We start from the raw sequence: 24,554 nt of genomic DNA on the forward strand, positions 1-24,554 counted from the left end.
CAATGAATTCAAGTAATACTCTACAAAAGACTTCAACTACTAGTCACCCATTATAATACAAAGTAATGAGTGACAATTCAACCTTTTCGTGACACGTACAGGATAAATATAATATAACCTTTTTTTCATGCATATATCATCCCTTAGAATTTCACCATTAATAACGCTTCATCCAAAAAAACGAGATCTTTGATGAAATATTTGACTTTCAAAGTTTTTCTCAACAAAAAAATTATCAGAAATCATCTTACTAATCATCTTAGTGAACAACACAACACAACACAAAATAAAAAAAAAGATCAACACAATAAAATCCATACTACAATCTTGAACAAAAACATATCAGATTTGACAATCCAAGATTATATCACCCCTGAATATAAATCAAATAAATAGCAATCTCAAATATCATTGATATAAAAAACATTTTGAAAAATAAAAACAATAATTTATCAAAGTTCATATATCCACTTTGGCCACTTTCTCAACTATAATTTTGAATGTTATAGCTTGTAAAATAAGTTAGAAAATATTTATTATTTTATTTGGGTTATTTAATAGACTAAGTGTATTGTTGTTGGCATTAAATAACGTGGCCTTAATTACAAGAGGCCTATGATTTTTTTATTGGAAAAGATACCTTACCCTGTATTTATTGTGAATGTTCTTTCCCCATTTAACCCCTCATTTCATCAATACAATACAATTTAACTTTTCCTGAAAAAGGCCATTTTCGTACCTTAATTTATGACCTCATTTAATTAAATTATTTATTATTTTATGTAAATTAATTTCCAAGCTCATTAGAATTAAAATAATCTTATATCATAGAATTATAGTAGATTCAGTTCATTTTTTATTTTTTAATAAATTCAAATGGTTATACAATATTAAGACCTTAAATTCACGTATTGAATGTAGCATATATTAAATTCGTGTTAACTAATAATATATATTCGAGATGTTTTAAATTAATCAGATAAAAAGATATTTTGGTCTTTTTAATCGATTATTTATATCTCACTACTCTAGAATGTTTTAAATAAATAAACTTTATTTCGTTTAAAAGAGTAAAATTATATATTTATTTTTTATTGAAAAACATAGAACATGAAATCATAATTATTGTTGAGATTCTATTAGATTTCTTTAAAAAAAATTATAAGCTATATTATATTCTAGAAAACAGGTCTAAAATTAATTTTGCAGGATAACTTATCTAAAAAATTAAATAAATATTTTAATGCATGCATAAAGACAATATATTCACATAGATTCAGTTAACAAAAAGATATGACATTATTAAAAATCTTAATGAATCCTGCCATTTAGGATAACATGAATTTTAGGTCTTATTTTGTTATTCAAAACCAAACTCATTTACTTAAGCCTGTTGGTTTTAGCTTAAAAAAATAAAATAAACCCCATATTTGAATGACCACAAATTAAACCTAAATAAAAAATATTTTATTTTTAATATTATTAAAGTAGGTCGCATTATTCTCATCTCCGATCCTGACCCCGAACCTGATTAAATACTTTTTTTCTCTTCCCATATCCGATTCGAACCTAATTAAAAATATCAATGCCTGACAATCGACAATCTATACCCACAAATATGAATATACTGATATCGATTGACCACTAACAAAAATTATCATTATATATTAATATTTTTTATTTTTTATTTTTTTTAACATATAAAGTTCACATGTCAGTCAAGATTTTCACTTTCGATATATTTTTCTCTTTAAATCATTCTTAACCCTAAAACATATTTTTGTGCAGTATAAAAGGTTTTGATTGACTATTTTCAAAATACTATATTTTTTATTATATATTTACATAAAATAAAGAAAATTTAAATAAAATATAATAAATTTAAAAAGCAATAAAATAGAATATTTATTGACCAACAGAGAAGCTGTGAAAGCCGAGCCGCGTTGAAACGTTGACTGGCTGGCGGTTTTGTAGACCTAGACCGGGTCGGGGGATGACTGAAGAAAGCGATAGATTGAAGAAGAAAGTGAAAAGGAAAGCCGAACCGGACTGTTCAAAACTAATGATTAGACCAACTTCCTCCTAATAATTTTAAATTAAAAATAAAATAAAATGAATAAATAAAAATAAAATAAATAAAATAAAATATATACTCGAACTGCTATTACCTAACCCTAGCCTATAGAGTGGGACCCACGGTTACCCTTCATTTATGCTCACGTTATCTGGCCTTGTTTGTTTCAAATTTTGGGATGATTTTTATTATTTATTTTTTAGAAATATTTATTTTTTAGAAATATTATTTTTATTAATTATGTTTTTAAATAAATATATACTTAAAAAATAAAATTGTGTATACAATCTCCATTATAATAAACTTATTTTATAACATGCCTACATTTATTATTTTATACTAATCAATTCATGGGATATTCAGAAGGCTTGATTAATTATCAGAATATATTTAAATAATTTTTTAATTATATATTTAACTTATTAGCTTGTTAGCATTTAATTTGAATATATTTTTAGATTCTCAGTTTTATTTATTTGATTTTTAAATCTTTATTAAACTTTTAAAAACTCACTTTATTTACATTTGTATCGAAATTCAAAATGTTACCGCATATGCTAATTGAATTTTTAAACAACCAGGATTGCTAGTTCAGTGACAATAGGCTTGGATTAAGTGGTAGTTAAACCACTTAAGGTTTGAGGTTCGAATCATATTGAAAACATTAATTAATTTGTGAATTTAAAACGAAATCTCATTTCAATCAAAATGCATGTCTCGAACTTGAGATCTTATTTCAAGTCTCTTGTTGTGCACTATTGATTCTCGTTTTGAAACATATATTTTTTTTATATAAACATCTTTGAAATGAGCTTATAAATTTAAAATATTAGAACGAATTCGTTTTCTAGAAAAAAAAATGGAACAACAAATCAATATGTAACCCGCAAACACACTTAACCATTTAAACAAAACGCAAGAACGGGCTCGAACCCAAAAACTTAGGGTTATTATCCACATCTTATTGTCGCTAGGTTAGAAGAAGAGATTTCTAATTATATATTAACTTATATAACTTGTTACCATTTAATTTGAATATATTTTTAGGTTCTCATCTTTTAATTATTTGATTTCCGAATCTTTATTTAACCTCTTAAAAAACTCAGTTTATTTACATGTATTGATATTCCAAAGCGTTACCGCGTATAACTATTGGATTTTTAAACAACCAGGCTTGGTAGTTCAGTGGCAAGAGGCTTGGATTAAGTGGTAGCTAAACCACTTAAGGTTTGAGGTTCGATTCATATTGAAAGCATTTAATTAATTTGTGAATTTGTGACGAATTCTCATTTCAATCAAAATGCTTTCAACATGTCTCGAACTTGAGACTTTATTTCAAGTCTCTTGCTTGTGCACTATTGATTCTCGTTTGAAACATATTCTTTTATATAAACCATCTTTGAAATGAGCTTATAAACTTTAAAATATTAAAATTATTCGTTTTCTAGAAAAAAAATGGAACAACGGATCAAATATGTAACCCGCAAACACACTTAACCATTAAACAACCCAGAACGGGCTCGAACCCAAAAACTTAGGGTTATTATCCACCTCTTATTGTGGCTAGGCTAGAAGAAGGAGATTTCTATTTATATGTTAACTTATATAACTTGTTACCATTTAATTGAATATATTTTTATATTCCTCATCTTTTAATTATTTGATTTCTGAATCTTTATTTAACACTTAAAAAACTCAGTTTATTTACATGTATTGATATTCAAAGCGTTACCGCGTATACTAATTGGATTTTTAAACAACCAGGCTTGGTAGTTCAGTGGCAAGAGGCTTGGATTAAGTGGTAGCTAAACCACTTAAGGTTTTGAGGTTCGATTCATATTGAAAGCATTTAATTAATTTGTGAATTTGTGACGAATTCTCATTTCAATCAAAATGCTTTCACATGTCTCGAACTTGAGACTTATATTTCAAGGTCCTCTTGCTATGTGCACTATTGATTCTCGTTTTAAAAACATATTTTTTTATATAAACATCTTTGAAATGAGCTTATAAACTTTTAAAATATTAGAATTATCGTTTTCTAGAAGAAAAAAAATGGAACAACGGATCAAATATGTAAACCCGCAAACACACTTAACCAGTTAAATAAACGCAGAACGGGCTCGAACCCAAAACTTTAGGGTTATTATCCACCTCTTATGTGGCTAGGCTAGAAGAAGGGATTTCTAATTATATATTAACTTATATAACTTGTTACCCATTTAATTTGAATATATTTTTAGATTCTCATGTTTTAATTATTGATTTCCGAATCTTTATTTAACTCTTAAAAAACTCTGTTATTTACATGTATTGATATTCAAAGCGTTACCGCGTATACTAATTGATTTTTTAAACAACCAGGCTTGGTAGTTCAGTGGCAAGAGGCTTGGATTAAGTGGTAGCTAAAACCACTTAAGGTTTGAGGTTCGATTCATATTGAAAGCATTTAAATTAATTTGGAATTTGTGAACGAATTCTCATTTCAATCAAAATGTTTTCAACATGTCTCGAACTTGAGACCTTATTTCAAGTCTCTTGCTTGTGCACTATTGATTCTCGTTTGAAACATATTTTTTTATATAAACATCTTTGAAATGAGATTATAACTTTAAAATATTATAAGTATTCGGTTTTCTAAAAAAAAAAATGGAACAAAGGATCAAATATGTAGCCCGTAACCACACTTAACCATTTTAAAACACACGCAGAACGGGCTCGAACCCAAAAACTTAGGGTTATTATCCACCTCTTATTGTGGCTAGACTAGAAGAAGGGATTTTAATTATATATTAACTTATATATCTTGTTACCATTTATTTGGTATATTTTTTAGATTCTCATCTTTTAATTATTTGATTTCCGAATTCTTTATTAACTCTTAAAAAACTCATTTATTTATATGTATTGATATTCAAAGCGTTACCGCTTATACTAATTGGATTTTAAACAACCAGGCTTGGTAGTTCAGTGGCAAGAGGCTTGGATTAAGTGGTTTAGAGCTAAACCACTTAAGGTTTGAGGTTCGATTCATATTGAAAGCATTTAATTAATTTGTGAATTTGTGAAGAATTCTCACTTCAATCAAAATGTTTTCAACATGTCTCGAACTTGAGGCCTTATTTCAAGTCTCTTGTTTTGTGTACTATTGATTCTCGTTTTGAAACATTTTTTTTTTTTTGTATATAAACATCTTTAAAATGAACCTTATAAACCTTAAATATTATATTATTCGGTTTCTAGAAAAAAAAATGGAACACGGATCAAATATGTAGCCCGTAAATACACTTAACCATTTAAACAAACGCAGAACGGGCTCGAACCCAAAAACTTAGGGTTACTATCCACCTCTTATTGTGGCTAGACTAAGAAGAGATTTTTAATTATATATAACTTATATATCTTGTTACCATTTAATTTGTATATATTTTTAGATTCTCATCTTTTAATTATTTGATTTCCGAATCTTTATTTAATTCTTAAAAAACTCAATTTATTTACATGTATTGATATTCAAAGCGTTACCGCGTATACTAATTGGATTTTTAAACAACCAGGCTTGGTAGTTTAGTGGCAAGAGGCTTGGATTAAGTGGTAGCTAAACCACTTAAGGTTTGAGGTTCGATTCATATTGAAAGCATTTAATTAATTTGTGAATTTGTGAAGAATTCTCACTTCAATCAAAATGTTTCAACATGTCTCGAACTTGAGGCCTTATTTCAAGTCTCTTGTTTGTGTACTATTGATTCTCGTTTTGAAACATTTTTTTTTTTGTATATAAACATCTTTAAAATGAACTTATAAACCTTAAAATATTAGAATTATTCGTTTTGCTAGAAAAAAAATGGAATAACGGATCAAATATATAGCCCGCAAACACACTTAACCATTTAAAACAAACGCAGAACGGGCTCGAACCCAAGAACTTAAGGTTATTATCCACCTCGTATTGTCGTTAGGCTAGAAGAAGGGATTTCTAATTATATATTAACTTATATAACTTGTTACCATTTAATTTGAATATATTTTTAGATTCTCATCTTTTAATTATTTGATTTCCGAATCTTTTTTAACTCTTAAAAAACTCAATTTATTTACATGTATTGATATTTAAAGCGTTATCACGTATACTAATTGAATTTTTAAACAACCAGTCTTGGTAGTTCAGTGGGAAGAGACTTGAATTAAGTGGTAGCTAAACCACTTAACGTTTGAGGTTTCGATTCATATTGAAAGCATTTAATTAATTTGTGAATTTTTGTGAAGAATTCTCACTTCAATCAAAATGTTTTCAACATGTCTCGAACTTGGAGGCCTCTTATTTCAAGTCTCTTGTCTGTGTACTACTGATTCTCGTTTGAAACAATTTTTTTTTTTGTTGTATATAAACATCTTTAAATGAACTTCTAAACCCTTAAATGTTTATAATAAAATTAGTTTCTAATACATTTATTTATGGATTCCCTACTGCAATCAACATGTAACTAATTTGAAACCTTATTTTTAATAATTTTTTGTCATTGTATCATTGATTCTGTTTTGACCATTTTATAGTAACAAATAACTTTAATCTTTTAAATGAGTACACCATTGATTATGTTTAACACATTTTATAGCAATAAATTAACTATATATTTTCATGAGTTATTACGGTTTTAGATTGAGTTTTTCTAATTCCATTGTATTTAACCGTATTATTATCAACATTAAATGGCAAAATTTTGTATAAATGAGTTCTTATATCAAGGCTAATTCGTTTCCTTACTTGTTGATGCATTTCCAATATATGTACATATTATTACACTAAGACAATTTTACATATTATCACATTAAGACATTTTATGAACAAATCCTAATGAAAAATCTTTATTTGATAAAATTTTATTTAAAAGATTGTAATTTTGAGGATGACTCCAATTAGAATATATATAATATTAATATATTCTGTCCAAATAACAAAATATATCAAAAAATATTAGATTATTGTGATAATTTAAATTCAAATAATAAAATCAACTAATAATATTTTGAATTAATAATTATATTCTCATATACATTTTTTTCTTCAAAAATTATATAATTATGGGTTTAAATTAATCATTAAAGAATAATTGAAAAAAAATGAAAGGAAAGAATGACAAAAAGAAGGACAATTATCAACTTTGTGGATATTCCTAAATAGAAAAATGGTCACAGTCATCCCTCATCTCGGTGACTCAGTCTATTCAATTCACAAATTTAAACAAAGTTAATTCATGGAGTTTGTTGAGAAGAATAACAATGCAATTGAATTAAGTTAGTGAATTTGGTTATAAGTATTTCACATAAAAACTAAACACATTTCATAAAAAATATCGTTATTGGATGAAACGCTATTCACATTGAAATTTTTACGGAGATGTGTATGAAAAAAATGTTAAATTGTGGTAAGTCGTTGTCGTATGTGTCACGAGTATGTTAAATCGACAACTCACATATTTTTGTATTGTCGAGTGATGACTAAGTATTTGAAGTCTTTTATGAATATTACTAAAAATTCATTTGAATGGATGCGACTTATATATAAGATGAGTTACTATCCCAATTATTTTCCGATGGATTTATCTAGTTGAAAAGAAATTGTCGAACTTTCAATGATCGTAGTCGTCCGATGAGTATCATTCATAATATTTTAACCGTTTCTAAAATTATTACAAAAAGCCAGTAGTATCAGTAACGTTCTCGAGAACCTATTAGACAAAGTGATTGTATTATATATATATATATATATATATATATCATATTTTAAAAGTGTGAGACAACAAATTATGCACATAACCCGCAAACACACTTAACCTTTTAAACCAATGATCGTAGTCATCCGATGAGTATCATTCATAATATTTTAACCGTTTTTTAAAATTATTACAAAAAGCCAGTATCAGTAGACGTTCTTCTCGAGAACCTATTAGACAAAGTGATTGTATATATATATATATATTATTCATATCATATTTTAAAAATGTGAGACAACAAATTATGCACATAACCCGCAAACACACTTAACCTTTTAAACCAAACGCATAACTTGCCAACTCAGGACCTTAGGTATTGAGAGACTGAAATATCCACATCTTATTGCCGCTAGACTAAAAGAGGGGATGTTCATATCATGTTTTATCGTTGCTTAAACAATTCTTATCATTTTTAATTTAGATGGACCATTTAGAAAAATAAAAAAAAACTAAACCATACATAATTTAATCTTTATAACATTTCAAAAAAAAAAATCATAATACCCAAAGAAACATGTTTTACATCAAATAATAATATTTGAAAAGAAAAAAAAACTAATATCAAACAAGCTCTAGAATTATTATTATTATAATAAAATTGTAAAATTATGTAATTTAATAGTTAGTGTAGGGGTAATACACGGAATTATAATGGAACGGTTTTTTAGAAGTTGTTAACGCGTTTGGGCCGGCAAGGCGTTGGTTGAACCAACCTCTCTCAACCCACCACTTTCCTTCACGCTTCTTTGGTTTCTTTCATTTATTATTATTATTATTATTCTATACTATTATTAATTAATTAAAAAGTAAAAATATATTTATAATACAACCTATAAATTATCTTCTCTTTCATCTTTTTTCGGTTTTCTAAAGCCATACTTGTGGATTTCCTCTACTGTTCACACCTTCCTTCATCATCTTTCTCTCTCTAAAAACTTCCAACTTCTCGCCGGCGGTTCCACCATACTGCAGTGGATCTGAACTTTCTAGGGGTTATTTCTACGGATTCCTCTTCTCGGCGACAAAGATAGAGAGAAGAACACGACCGAGGCGTTTCGTGATGAAATGGTGAATCATTCGCTTTATTATTCATACATTTCTGTTTTCCTCTTCATTCGTTAATGCTATGAACTTCACTTTTGATTTCGTTCTTTTTATCTTCTTAATCTGTATAATTTATTTTCCTTTTTTAGGTTTTACTTCTCTTTATTACATGATCGATTAATCTGTTATGCTTTTCTATCGATTCGATCTACGAATATGAATCCGATTATTGATTTGATTGATTCTATTCAGTAATGCTGTTTTGTAGATGGCTTGTAAACATGTAAATCTGTTTGCTGTGAGTAATTTATCTTTGACATGATTTTCAGTTTGTTGACTATGTAAAGAATTTAGGTTTAGTTTGTGTTGAATTTTCATATTTACTTTCTATTGTAACTTATTTTTATGGTTGACCAATTCATGGAATTAGGTTTTAATGTTATTTCTATCCAGCTGTGATCTATAATTACATAATATTTTAGGTGATGTGCTTATAGAAAAGAAATCATATTTTTATTTAACAATTGGCTGTGCATTGCTTCTTTTGTGGGAAAGTTTATTCTATCCTTTGAACTCAGGTATTATTGACTACTGTTTTACAATATATAGATTTACAGTTATTCCTGTTCTATAAACTATGGTTTGGGATTCACATCATATTCCTTACCATAGAAAAACAAAACAAAAAATAGTAACAATATCATCTATGAGTTTAATTGTTTAATGTGATAAGGCAGGGCATGGTTGAATCTGGGGCTTATTTGATGAAGCCTTTGTATGCATGCTGTTGTCTTTTCCCATTCTTGTAGAGTTATACTTTCTTGCTTCCAGATGCTCTTTGGGAGGATCCAACTAGTTTTTACTTGATTCTGCCTATGATATGATATTTGCTGCCATTTGTATAAATGAAATTGTAGTTTTTCTTTTTTTGGGAAAATAATTGCAATTAATGTTTACCAATGAAGATTTAAAGTGAGCTAATCCCATAAGGCAATGTATCTGTGAGATCTTATTGGAAGATTCATTGTAAATCAGGATCAATTAGAGGATAGTACTTTATTATATGTTATTGCATTTGATTTTGTCTCATTACCATAGTCTTAGATGGAGGTAGTGGTGCATATATATTAAAATGATTTTGTTTGTTGGGTTTCCAGGTTGAGGGAAAGGTTTGTATGTCTAGAGAAGCTAGATTAGAATATTTGAAGAGTAAAAGACTTCAGCGATTTAATTCAGAGAATTCACTGATGCTATATGTGTCAGCAACATATGAATCGAAGTGGAGGGGATTCCTTAAGGGGTCCTTCTCCATGTGGTGTAAGATTACATAAAAGTGCAGACTTTTCTCAATCAGCAGGAGCTTCAATGAGAATCGTGTGTTTCCCAAGTGTGATGTTTCTAAGTTTGACCTAAACAGTCTTGAATGGACAGAAAAGATTCCAGAGTGTCCTGTCTACTATCCAAGTAAAGAGGAATTTCAAGATCCCTTGATTTATTTGCAAAAGATTGCTCCCGTGGCCTCTAGATTTGGTATGTTCTTTTCATTTACACTTGTTTTGATCTATATGTTTCTTTTCGATTTTGAACCACATGAAACAAATGACACCATACTGTCAATTATATGTGATACAAAATTTGCTCATATTAGATCTTATTTAATTTGATTGAGAGTTATAATGTGTATTCTTGATCTGACTGAAGAATTCATGTATATATTTTCCATTTTCCCCAACATTTTCCTCCATCGACAGACATTCTGTCCTGCTGAAATGATGTGAAGATTTCTCATATTATTGCTCTTATCTGTCAGGCATATGCAAGATTGTTTCCCCATTTAGCGCTTCTGTGCCTGCTGGAATGGTATTAATGAAAGAGAAAGTTGGTTTCAAATTTAAAACTCGAGTGCAACCTCTTCGTCTTGCTGAATGGGAATACTGCCGATAAGGTTACTTTCTTCATGAGTGGAAGGTGGTGTTTCATGCCAAATAAGAAAGTTTGTAAGTTATTGCTGAATTTCAATTATTGATATGTTTTTTTTTTTCTTTTCAGAAGTTACACCTTCCGAGATTTTGAGAAGATGGCAAACAAGGTTTTTACTCGTAGGTATTGTAGTTCTGGATGCCTTCCAGACAGTTATATGGAAAGAGAATTTTGGAATGAAATATCTTGTGGGAAGACAGAAAGTGTTGAATATGCTTGTGATGTTGATGGTAGTGCCTTTTCATCTTCTCCTGATGATCAGCTTGGAAAAAGCAAATGGAATCTGAAGGTGTCCTTTTTTTCTATTCCTTACATATCATATGTTGTCAATCAATCTTCTAATATTTTGCTTTATTGTGTTATGATTTCAGAAACTTTCTCGGCTCCCAAATCTATCCTTCGTCTGCTAGAAACAACAATTCCGGTAAATATACTTTTGTCTTGATTCCTTTTACTTGTCATATACAATTATCCTAATTGGTATTTTGGTTTATGTTTAGGGAGTTACTGAACCGATGCTCTACATTGGAATGCTGTTCAGTATGTTTGCATGGCACGTAGAGGATCATTACTTATACAGGTATAGATTTTGTTTAGTTATAGATTTTACAAACAAAAGGCAGCCGTGGACTAGTAAATATAATTTGGAACTTTGCCATTGTAGAGAAAATATTTATACCTTGTTATTTTCAAATATTTGCAGTATAAATTATCATCATTGTGGGGCAGCTAAAACTTGGTTATGGTGTTCCTGGTCACATGGCATTAAATTTTGAAAATGTGGTAAAGGAGCATGTTTATAACCGTGATATTCTGTCATCTGATGGAGAGGATGGAGCGTTTGATGTTCTTTTGGGGAAAACAACATTATTCCCCCCAAATATTTGTGGGACCACAAAGTTCCTGTCTACAAGGCTGTACAAAAGCCGGGGATTTTGTAGTTACCTTCCCTAGGGCATATCATTCAGGATTTAGTCACGGTAAGTGTTCATGCTGAGTATTGAATTTAAGTGACAAATTTGTTGGTGTCTAAAAATAAATGGAAGTATATGAGTGGATTTAATAAAATGTGGAACCAAAACTATTTGATTAATTTAAAGGTGGTTAAAGTGAACTTGTGTGCTATATAGCGAGTTAAGTCCTTAGCTTATTGAATGTAAAGAATGGAGTGATTTTAGATTTATTGGCAACACTGCCTTGTATGCTTAATTTTTGTATTGCCAACCTTCCCTAGGGCATGTCATGCAGGGTTTAGTTGCGGTAAGATGTATATAGATAGGTAAAATTGTCTTATGGGTGCGTTTTATCAAATTAAAAATTAATTGCTAGTGCTGAATATTACTTTTAAGTGACAAATTAGTAACGTGTCTAAAAAATAAATGATAAATAATCCAAATGAAGTATATGAACTTTAAGTATATGTAAGTTGATTTGACAAAACGTGGAACTAATACTAGTAACATAGTTAAAGACTATTTCTATCATTGTAATATAACATAATTTGATTAATTCATAGCTTAACGATTTAAGCTAGATTTTCATGTTTTTTTTTAAACTTAAAAGTGATTTAGATAACAATTATCAACACTGCCATAGATGCTTAATTTATGTATATTACCAATGACACCCCTTATTCTGTATCTCAGGGTTTAATTGTGGTGAAGCAGTTAATTTTGCAATGGGAGATTGGTTTCCCTTAGGTTCAGTTGCTAGCCGACGTTATGCTCTTCTTAACAGGATACCTCTCCTCCCACACGAAGAACTATTATGCAAAGAGGCTATGCTGCTTCACAATAATTCATCATCATCCTCGTTATCATCGCCATCATCTTTGGATTTAATACATCATAAAGTAGTTAAAGTTTCATTTGCAAAATTGATGAGATTCCAGCATCGAGCACGATGGTGTCTTATGAAATCAGGGTCTTACGCTGACGTCTCTACAATTTCCCACGGAACTGTTCTATGCAGCTTATGCAAACGCGATTGTTACGTAGCGTTTCTCGATTGCAGTTTTTGCTTACTCCCTGTATGCCTTCGACATTCTATATCTAGCTGCCAATGTGGGAAGAAGCTTACTCTTTATACAAGGGAAGATATTGTGGAAATGGAAGATGCAGTCAAGAAGTTTGAACTGGAAGAGGATGTGATATCTGAGATTCAACCGCCGTTTAGAGACAATAACAATGATTACTTTGATTTATTGAGCAAATTCCCAAATGCTGAACAAGATGGGTATTCTCCTTATTGTGAGATCAATAGTACTCGAAGCTCTGGAAATGATGCTCTGGATTCTTCTCATTGTTCTTCTGCATTAACTCATTGCTCTAATGTAATAATATTCAACATAATTTTTTCTAGTCTTTTTTTGGTATATGCTTGTTGTTTATGTTTGTTGACCCCACTTTATTTTTTTGTTCAGGGTCATGCTAACTTGAGCTTAGGAGACAATGGATCAAAAGTGTTATCAAAACCTCCCAGGTCTCAACAAAGTTATCAAGATTTGGAGATTAAACCTCTCACAAATCAAGAGAGTGACGAGTCTGATTCAGAGATGTTCAGGGTTAAACGTCGTTCTTCACTTAAACTGGAGCAGAGAAGAAATGCTAATGATTCTCTACTCACAAGACTCCAGCATCAGGTATATAATTTGACATGAACGAATCGTAATACAGCAAACTAAGTACAAAGTGTCGTTAATTCAGGAAAAGACAATAGGGTCAATAAAAATTAGAGTATTTGGATGATAATGTGGTCTAACTAAATGTATGTTTCTTATATTTGTATAGGATGGGCAAAAAAGACTAAAAGGACTACAATCAGAGGAAAGAGTCGATCGACCAATGATGGGCTCTACAAAAAATGACCCATTCTTAAGCAGCAGTAGTTCTAGAGAATACCTCAATAGTAGGAGGGACAAGATTCCGAGACCCAACATTCCAGTCTCGATTAAATTAAAGAGAATCAAAGAGGAGGAGAAAGAAGAGATTGGACCAAAGCGCGTAAAAGTCAGAGGTCTAACAGCTTTAGGGTCGAAGATTTTAGGTTGATAGAATCTGGAAATGGAATTAGTCTGATCTAACACAACAACTAAAGGAAATATTATTCATTTTGAGGAGCAAAGCAGCAGCAGCATATTGATATGATGATCATTAACCCAAGTTTAGGTAAAAAAAAGAAGGAAATTTGATTTAATACATTCTTTATTTGCAGGCAGGCCTCTCTTGATTCTTATTATTGGGAGGGTTCTCAAGCTGGGGTGTTTTTCAGTCTTTGGCTGGAAGCCCTTTCTCCTTTTCTCGCAAAAGCAAGCAGATCGTAGAATTTTTTTGTTTTTCCTCGGGGTTTTTTAGTCGTAAAGTTTGATGATGTAAAAATATCATCACCCAGTTGTTTATCTACTACCTAACAGTCTTAAAAGAAATCCCACATGATTCTTATCTGATTTTTCTAGTGTTATTTCAGTCTTATTGTTCACACGTTTTGTCTGCCTCCTCTGTTTCTAATGTTAATTGCCATTCTTTTTGTACCAATTGGTTTCTTGTACCTTTTCATGACTTTAATCAAAGGAAATTGGGTTCATTTTCATTGCATGTTCATGAACGTTCTTAGTGAAAATTAAACTCGAGATATATGATAAAAAGAAAACTTTTGAAATTAAAAGGGGGCATATATACTTGCATGGGTTTCCAATTATCTTTGAAAAGATTCATTATGTCTATGAATATCTTTTGTGATTATTGTTAATCTTTGGTCCTACAATTAAGGATATGATAAGAAGAAAAAAGAGAGGAATTTTTCACTTTTAAAAGTGTGGGGATATGATAATGGAAAATCTTTTGCTTTGCTTTGAAGTGTAGTCAAAGTATATTTATGTTAATGCAAAATGTTCTTTTGTTCATAGAAGGAAACATTCTTTCTCACCTTTGTTAGAAAGAATTCAACATCACTCTACTAATATGTTAAATAAAGTGTTATTCTACCCATTTGTCATCAAAAGAAGAATTTGTTCATCATTCTTCTTCAGGAGGTATTTTCTGAGTCACCAACACCATTTCATTCTTAAGTGTAAAGTTTGAGCTTTTATAATCATAGAAAAAAAAAAGCATAAGCAAAGAGATTTATGATTTTTTTTTTTCTACTTAATTTAGATTTGAAATCATTGGATTGATGAAGAGAAGATAATATCGCTTTAAATACTTCGCAATCGAAAACTTAATTGTATGGATTCATTAACACAAACTTTTACCAAAATAACCACACTTCTTTTACCAAAAGAAAAAAAATATGTGGGACTCGTCGTCGGTCGCAATGAATAAGGACCAAACATCTTATGTCAGTGCCATAAATTACATAGGATTAAGTTTCACCTGCAGACACTATACATATTTATAGGACATGACATAAACCTAACATTTGACATTTTTTTAGTTGTTCCCTATTAAACAATATATGAGGCTCACCAATGTTCTAAACCATGAAAAATCTTTCCATGTATACCAGAAAGGAGAAAATCTCACTTTTACCCATGTTTTTTTAATTGAATCTTGTTCAAGGTGAACAATGGACAATATCAAAAGGCCAAAACATTAATAACATTCGACTCAAAGTTCGATTTCTACTTAAAAATGCACTATATAAACTAAACGAGGTTATAACTGCGATGAGTCATTCTAACCACTTTCGAGAGTAAACCCGGGTCACAAAAAGAAAAATAAGACATTTCAATCTTTTCAGTTGTGCCAAAGCCTAAGATCGTGTGAAGGGCTTAAATACATATTAAGGAAAATGGAGGTAAGCGGAACGCTTTAAAGGAAAGCGGAGTATCATGATTATGGAGTGTTATACTAGTTTTTCTTAATAAAAAAAGAAAAAAGAGAATATAAGAATTGCAATCTTCTTTTATATTGATCATTTAAAATTATAATGGGTCTTAAAAGTATATAATAATGGAATGTTTTGAATATCACTATTTGATTTTGTTCTAAGCAATCTCTAATCTTTTCGACTCTAACTATTCTTAAAGCATTATAAATGAAGTATTCAAGCATGTTTCTTTTCTAAAAATGAAAAAGAAGACATGCTTAAACAAGTTGAAAGTGATAATACAATACAACTAATGAGCCAAACTTGTAATAGTTGAGTCTCACTTAATTATATCCCCCACCCTATGATCCCATTGTCAACAAAAGTAGTAGAATAGGAAAGCAAAAGGCAAAGAAGAGACCATTAGTATTTTTGCTTTGTGTGGGAACCAATACCTTTGAATGATACCAAACATACCACAAAAAGTTTACATCCACCAAATCTTTATCATCTAACAATATTAGATTTGCTAAAATTTTATTTTATTTTCTTAAGTTCACATCAGATATTCCATGCCCAATTATTTGTCGAAAAAGACAATAAGAATAGTCCTCATTTCATTTTTTTGGGTTGAAAATGCCTCAAATTCATTGCTATGTAAAGGTCATTATCATTATATAGAAAAGAGTAAAAATGTTTGTTTATATGACAATTACGGTGTTGATTTTAACATATTAAGATAGTTCAAATGACAATAGTGATTTCTATGATATCAAAAATTACGAATTTAATTCTTATTTAAAATGTCTTAAATAAAAATAACCATAACTGTGAAATGTAATACTAATTTAGTCACATTCAAACTCAACTACTATATATATTTTCATTTAATTTGATTCAATTTTTTGGGGTCCATCTATAAAAAAGACCAGTTTGTATGCATTCATGTTTTGTGGGTCTAAAATAAAATGTGGTCTACTTTGTAGACCTAAAGAACATCTTGACCCATATGCATTTATCAAATACCAAATTATAAAGATTTTTTTAGAGATGATGAAAAATACACACTAATATTACCAATGATATCAATGGAACTGGGATAATTAAAAAGTTAATGTATATTGTGCTAAACCTTATAGATTATATATAATAAAAATCCAATTTTAAATATATTTCTTTATACCAAAGCTTATTTCACAAAACAACAACAACCAAATACAAAAGTTTCAAAATTCTCAACATTCTATGCTTATATATATAATAAGTTTGCATATATAGTCAATGGTTGAGACTTGAGATGTTCCATTATGTGTTCTTTGGCTGATGCAGAGACAGTGGGCCTAAATTCGGCATCCATCATTTTTATCTTTTCGAGAATCATCTAATGGTAAAGAAATTAAAAAAAAAACTCGACAGCAATAAAAATAAATGTGATTCATTGTTAATGCTATTATATTGAGTTTGTCTAAGAGAGTTGATGAATTCCGTTGAGGACCGATTACTCTGTCGGATAATACTCTTTAATGTTGTATTTATATTGTTTTGATTGTTTGCGTCAAAGTTTGCTAATTTGTAAGTTTTTTAATTATATTTTGTTATTGTTGCCTAATTTCATTTTTTTTTCAATAGATTATTTAGATCAAAGAAAAGTAATGGAAGAGAATTGATGTTAGACCCTTAACATAAATCCACATGCATATTAATAAATAGTTAATTAATGTAAGATTCGTGATTGACCTAAAATTAACATTATAAACCATTTGTCTAGGGAATCTGAGATATTAAAAATTGAATTGTTCATTTAATTCCTTGTGCAGACCAAAGAAGATGCTTCCAATCCTATCTCTTGTTAGCTCTCTAATTAATTTTGACATTACCGATGAATAGTTGACATTAATCCCACTATTTAGTAATTTGTACCATTAATTCTAGGGTTTGATGATTTTATATATTCATTTCTTCACACATACCCATAAACTTTCTCTACTTATTTGTTTGTGTACGTGCTGTGGATGGATCTACGTGAAGATTAACATGTTTTAAGGGCTAAATTTAACATAAATTAAGTGGCATATTTTGTCCTAACATTATTTGGTTCCCAATGTTGAAATCCCAAATAACAATGTCATATTTGAATCTCATTTATTGCATTCTTCTCTAATTCTTTATTTTTTATATGTTTGTTTAGTACCCATAGTGTTTGTATATTAACTTTATAAATTTTATTACTTTAATTTGTGATGTAGATTAGAATGAGAAATAATATATTCTCGGAGCTTGTTTAGTTTATAAGCATTTTTTATTTATGATTTTTTTTATTATTACTCCCAAATTGTTAATCTTGTTGAATTTTGGTGTGTTTGGTGACAATGTGAACACTCGTATTTTGTATTGTTTTTATTCGGTATGCTTAAAAGACTATAAATTTTATCATATTATATATATTGGTTTTTTTAATGTTATATTTTTTAAAACTTCTTATAGTATTCTTTTTTGAAATCAACTGGATAACTCATATAGAAAAATCTTGTTTAAGAGGCTTCTCAGGTTTAATTCATTATTAAAAACACCCCAACTTTAAGTATTTTAGATGTTATAATTTATATCATCGTTTAGTAGATGTTCTTTTTCTAAAATGTTAATATTCATTTAATTGATCTCATTTAATTTAATTGCGAAGTTCACAACCAAACAATGAATCATTAGAAAGACCATTTATAAGTATAACTTAAGACACTATTTTTCATAAATTAATTTGAAATAATTTAAATATAAATCAAAAGATCCCGACATTTGTGACCATTAGACAAAAACCAACTGATAACAAAAAAAAACAAAACATAATGCTCCTCATTTTCAACTTATAGCATTATTTTAGTGAAAATCAAATAAACAAAATCTTGTCACATAAATTACTCGAATGAGTTAAAACATAATTAACACATTCAATAAGGAAGGTTATACTCTTATGTCAACACACGGTTTTAGAACCATGATCACTTTTCTATATTGATTACCAGTTTCATTATTTTGCATTCTAGTCCCAAGTCCCAACAAGTGCCATGTTCATTGGTGTCTTGTACTAACTATATATATAGTGGTTAGATCTCCTTGAGGTAGTTAACATGAGCTCATCATTAGTCTTTGGGTGGCTTCTTTTGGTTTAGATGATGATTGACACTCTTTTGGTCTTGTTTTGTTCGGATTTTCACTTGTTCTTCTACTCCTTTATTATTTGCTTTTCTTATTCATGCCTTGTCCTTGTCATTGTTGCTCCATTTTTTACTCTAAATATTAACCCCATCAAGGTAGCTCAATGGTAAGAGTCGGATTAAGAGACCAAAAGTTCACGGGTTCAATTCAATCTGTAAGCGCTTTGAGTTTAAGCGGGGGTCATAATTGTGGGAGTGTCATGCTAGCTCTCCTTTATTTCAAAATATGAAAAAATTTACTATAAATATTCTAATTTAAAATGTTATGAAAAGAAAAGTCAGTTGCTAAATTATATTCCAATACAAATAAATAATGCATTTTGTCACAATGGATATCTTAATAGTGACCTAACTTTCCAAATCTAATCAATAGTACTGAATAAGATTTAACATACCGACTTGGTTATTAGTCAGCCTAGTTGGTGCATAATGAAGGCAAGATGTTTTAACAAACAAATCATACATAATTAATTCTAACTCAAAATGACTCGTCAATTTTTTGTTTCCATTTTGAGCTTTAAATGGTAACCAAAGTCTTCTCTAATTGGTTTTCCTTGCATTTGTACAAGCATGGAGAAGTTTCTATTATGGTATACTATTTTACCAATTCCAAACACTACTAATTGTTAAAGCAACTTTTTTTTATATAAAATATAGACTCACCAAGGTTTTACAAGTAGACCGATGTCCAATATATTGTTAATAGAGAAGGGCGTCGTTCTTGGAACTTATGCTATGATCTCAACTTCGACTAACAAAAGAAATTGAGTTGAGATAGACAAAATGTCCTTTCAAAATAAATTACACCAATTGCATTCAATCCAAACATGTTAGTCAATCCGACAATAAAACTCGGGTTACAAAAAAAAAATAAAAAAATGTCATTGTTATGACTTGATTGATGAATGAGTTAAGTTTCTTTTTTCATTTAGTATAGCATATAAATTTTGTTGTTTATATAACAAGTTGATATAATTGTTTTGATTGTTTGAATTATTTGAATATGGGTTTTGGATGATGTTGGGTGTCCCCATATGATTTGAGACTACCCTATTTTTAAGGGCATCTTTTGATTAAGAAATAATATATATATCATAGGGCCAAAAAGTCTTAATTACAAGTGAACAAGCATCCATACTTGTGTAGGGACATGAAATCCTTTTGTATTTAATTAAATGGGAATAGCTCAAATAAAATTGGTTAGTTGTATTAATTTGGCAATTTTTTCCAAAAATGAGTAAGCTGTCATTTGTGAGAGCACAAATATTTTTACTCACACTTATCCTTAGCCTAGATTGGTTAGAAAATTACTTTTATCCAACATGTTATTTTGACTATAAATTTTGGTTGATTATATATGAAACTATCTATTTAAATTACAACTTAATACAAGTAAGTTACACGAGTTAATCATATTACATTTGATTAAAGGGAAGAATATCACTTATAATTGTATCAATGATAGACTTCTTTTATGTAATATATATTATGACCTTCAACAAAATTTATTTCTAAAATAATTTTGTGCAAAATATATGCGAGTTTGATAGAAAATTTTGTTTTCCTTATGGGACATGCTATGTAAAATTATTAGTCATAACTATTTTTTGTTTTTTCGATGACTGGGATTTGTTTCGATAAAACAATTTTATATATATAAAAAAGAGTTTAAATGACTTGTGATGTGCTATAGAATTATTTTGGAACATTGTATCCCCAAATTTTATGGTGTTGTCATTTGTCAACATGCTAGTGTGAGAGATATTGGTTGTTGTGGGACTATATGTTTTCCATCAAACATTTGATTTATAGAACAATTTTTTTGAAACATATCTAGAGATGAAAGAATGTTTCATAGACTAATGCCTTAGAACAAACTTGTTTTGCATTATGTCTTTCTTCCCTTAAAGGAAATCATTGCGATGAGACACTCCGTAAAGAGGGACTCTCACAATGTTGGTGGATCAATAGGTTAAACGCGGTATTTGGATACATTTGCTTATGCGCACATATTGAAAATAGAGATGAATTGTGGTTCTTGCGGATTGAATATCACATGAATATGTATGTGGAGGTATGAATGTAAGCAAGAATCTATAAAGGAGTTGTATTAGGCTTAAATCCGGTTTACTAAAAAAATTATTATCAACTAAATTTTTTTCTATCTCAATATTTTAATATTAATAATAATAATTATATGTATTAGTCATCTAACTGCTTAATAAAATAAACTTCATGCACATTGACATAGGTTTAATTATTTCAAAGTGTATTTTATTTTATAATTATTATTTTTAGTTTAATTTTTTCTTAATACAATCTCTGTACAAAGTAAGATATTTGAATTTGAATGTATTATAGAGTGTTTTGAGTAAGAATCGAAATTAAGATATTTAATTTATTATATAAGCACTTATCATTTAAATTATCTTAATAAGTTTTATTAATGATTTTTGTCATTCTCTATTTTTTTAGAACCGAAAAATATATCAAACTTTTAGATGTCTAAATATCTGGGTTCCTAGCTAGTTTCTATTGGGTATAATTATTGTAAGGATTTGTTTTTCAATAAAAATTATTTCATAAATAATTTTAAACAAGTCAATAATTATTTCAGACATATTTCTAAAATCATACTTTTCTTATAATAAAAGAACTTGTGAGTTAATTAATGCATTTTCATATATGTAAAACTTTAGTCTGAAATTAAAAACTTTCAATTAATACAATCTATTGTATAAGGACGGTGACAGTGTGACACCCTTGTCCCGTGGGGTTATGTTTTTGTTTTGCAGTAGCATTCATGTAGGTTATATTAAGTTTGTGTAGTACGTCTAGAAAACGAGAAATACGTGGACAAGTGTTTCATTTTCCTCGAGTTAGCTACTAAGAAACGAGTTTTTGTTTCGAGTTTTTATAAAAATTGTGTTTCAATGTAGAGTTTATTATTTGAAGAAAATAACACGATCATTTCACGGTTATAACACTTTTTTAGTACAAATATAAATTAAAGACATTTGATTTCTTAGATTAAACTTTTATAATTTTATTCATTTTAAAGTTATTATATTTATACAAATGAGTTTTACTATTTTTTTTTTTCTATTTACCCTCTTAGTAAGAATGTACAAAATCAATGATAGAAAATGAGAAATTGACAATACAAGATTCTGAATAAATAAAGAAAGCATAAAAACAATTTAAATAAATAAACACATGCAATAAATCATGACGTATAAAAACAAGGACGTGATGTCTTGTCTACAATTGATGTAGATTTGTCATTATTTTGTGAGAAAAAATATTTATTTTGTTCTAAATTCTTTTATTTATTGTTATTTTGCTTTTAATTTGTTTTTCATAGACTAATATCTCAATCTTAATTATTGGTTAAAATGTGAACTTCTATTACTTAGGTATTAGATGAAAAAGATTTTTATCTTTATATATATATTTTTGTATCAATTAATTAATTAATTAAATAAAATATTAAAAAAATATTTTATTTTTATTAATTTTTTTACATCTTTTCACCAAATAACACAACTTTTAATAACTTAATTACTACTTATTCGATTGTGGTTATTTCAATAACCTTAACTAAAAATATATCATTTTACTTTCTCTTATTCATCATATCAATCAACTCATAAAAATTATTAAAATATTTTTTATTTTTTATTTTAAATTTTATTTTATCATTATATATTAATAAATTTTAATTAATATTATTTAAATATCATATATTTGAATATATATAAATTAATCACATAAAACTAATAAAAAATCATTATAAATTAAATGATTATTCAAATTATCTTATTTTTCTTGAAGGAAATTGTCCAACTAGAGAAAGTTATATTTTTATTTTTAATTATGACAATATTTCTCTGTGATTTCTCAACAAAAAAAAAGAGTAAAGTGGGATTTTAAGGAGTATATTTTTTTAAAAAAATTTAAAGTATTATTTTTTAATTAAGGAGAACTAACCTAACACTCTACAATTATGACTTTCCGCTTTAACTCAAATCGTTTTCAAATGAAATCGAACTCGTGATCTTTTAGTTTAGTGAACTCATACCATTGCACTACATTGGTGGTTAAATATTTAAAATGTATTAATATATAATGATAAAATAAAATTAATTTTTTTAAATATAAAATATTTTAATTAATGAATTGAGTGATATTTTAATAAATAAATAAAATAAAATGTTGTTTGATTATGTTTAATTATTTAATAACACAAACCATATAATTAGGATTTTACCAAATGATTCTTCCCATTAAGAATTTTACCATTTGAGGGGCGGAAAATTATTGTGATCAAATTCTTCATCCTTCAAGAGATGGGGGTTGAAATAGAAAAAATATATACATTAACTTTTCACCATCCTATTATTTTTGGGCCAAATTACATGTTTTATAGAAGTCTAGGCCCAAATAACAATTTTTCCTCTTCAACCTCAATAGTTCGTTTTTTTTTCACAAACACAAAATTTGTATTTTAACCAAATGAAATCAAATAGTTCATTTATTTATATTTTTTTTTATCAAATAAAAAATAAATTTAACTACTTTTGTTTTAAATTATAGTACCATGATTCATTTATTCACTAAACATTGAATATAATTTAACTTATTTAAATAATTAAAGTTGTATGCATTTTATACGCTTAAATTTTTTAACTTTTATTTTTTATTTTTAAAACTATCTAATTTATTGTTTAATTTTATTTATTAAAATTATTATTTCAATTATAAAATGAAATAAATTAAGGGTTTGTTCTGTTTAGTTAATTAAAATAATTCAATTCAATTAAATATTATTTTATTTTCTTCACATTTATTAAATCGTTTTATTTATTAATAAAATACTAAAATATCTTTTATTTTAAATTAATATTTTTTATTTTATCACTACATACTAATACACTTTTTAATATCTTTATCGTTAAAATCTCTACATTTTTACAATTATTATCAATAATTACATTTTAAATAATTTTAATTATTTAAAAAAAAAAATCGAACTAGCCTGAACTGTACGAATCCAAAATAGTTATATTTTATTTCAAAGTCATAATAAATTTAGGACAGCCCATAGCTGATTGTGGAGCACCGTACAAGTAAAAGACATTCTTACCCTTACTTCTATTACCAAAGCAATTTTGACTTTTTTACTGCTTAGGTTTCAGTAAAATATTTATTATATTCATGTAATCCCAAAACAAAAATATATATATATATATGTTTGAATACTTGAATATACCTTTTTTACCCTCGTCTTGTAGACAGTTATAATTATTGATTAAATAATAGGTTTCCTTAATAATCAAGCAATTTGTGACTAACAGTCCAAGATAAGTGGAATCTATTGAATTAATTAGTCTCTAATCATGTGATAACATTATAAGATCTTGTCTTTTTTACCCTTTTGTAAATAAAAAAAATTGTTAAAGGGTAAGGGTGAAATAGACACTCTTTGGATGATTTTGGTTTGAAATTTGTTTTATTTAATTGTGCAAATATATTTAACCTTTCAAGTTCTTAACTTCTCTTTTGTGAATGATTTTTTTTTTAAATGACTCATTTCATTAATTCAAATTTGTATGTTTGTAATTTTTTTTTATACAAAAACTGTTCAAGATAAGTTATGACATG

The 24,554-nt window shown here is 28.1% G+C and overlaps 1 protein-coding gene across 1 annotated transcript; it reads left to right on the forward strand.

The window, feature by feature from the left end:
* Positions 1-8,701: 8,701 nt before the first annotated feature.
* Positions 8,702-14,445, forward strand: LOC124942041 (lysine-specific demethylase JMJ706-like). The gene is given in 16 exon segments (XM_047482448.1): positions 8,702-8,916; positions 10,050-10,252; positions 10,255-10,422; positions 10,703-10,824; positions 10,826-10,860; positions 10,942-11,161; positions 11,244-11,253; positions 11,256-11,296; positions 11,373-11,452; positions 11,576-11,612; positions 11,614-11,758; positions 11,761-11,802; positions 11,805-11,852; positions 12,519-13,204; positions 13,295-13,513; positions 13,662-14,445. Coding segments are annotated over 15 exon segments (2,220 nt in total). The 5' UTR covers positions 8,702-8,916; positions 10,050-10,146; the 3' UTR covers positions 13,923-14,445.
* The last annotated feature ends 10,109 nt before the right edge of the window (positions 14,446-24,554 follow it).

This window comes from Impatiens glandulifera, chromosome 6, assembly GCF_907164915.1.
Source record: "Impatiens glandulifera chromosome 6, dImpGla2.1, whole genome shotgun sequence".
Lineage (NCBI taxonomy): Eukaryota > Viridiplantae > Streptophyta > Magnoliopsida > Ericales > Balsaminaceae > Impatiens > Impatiens glandulifera.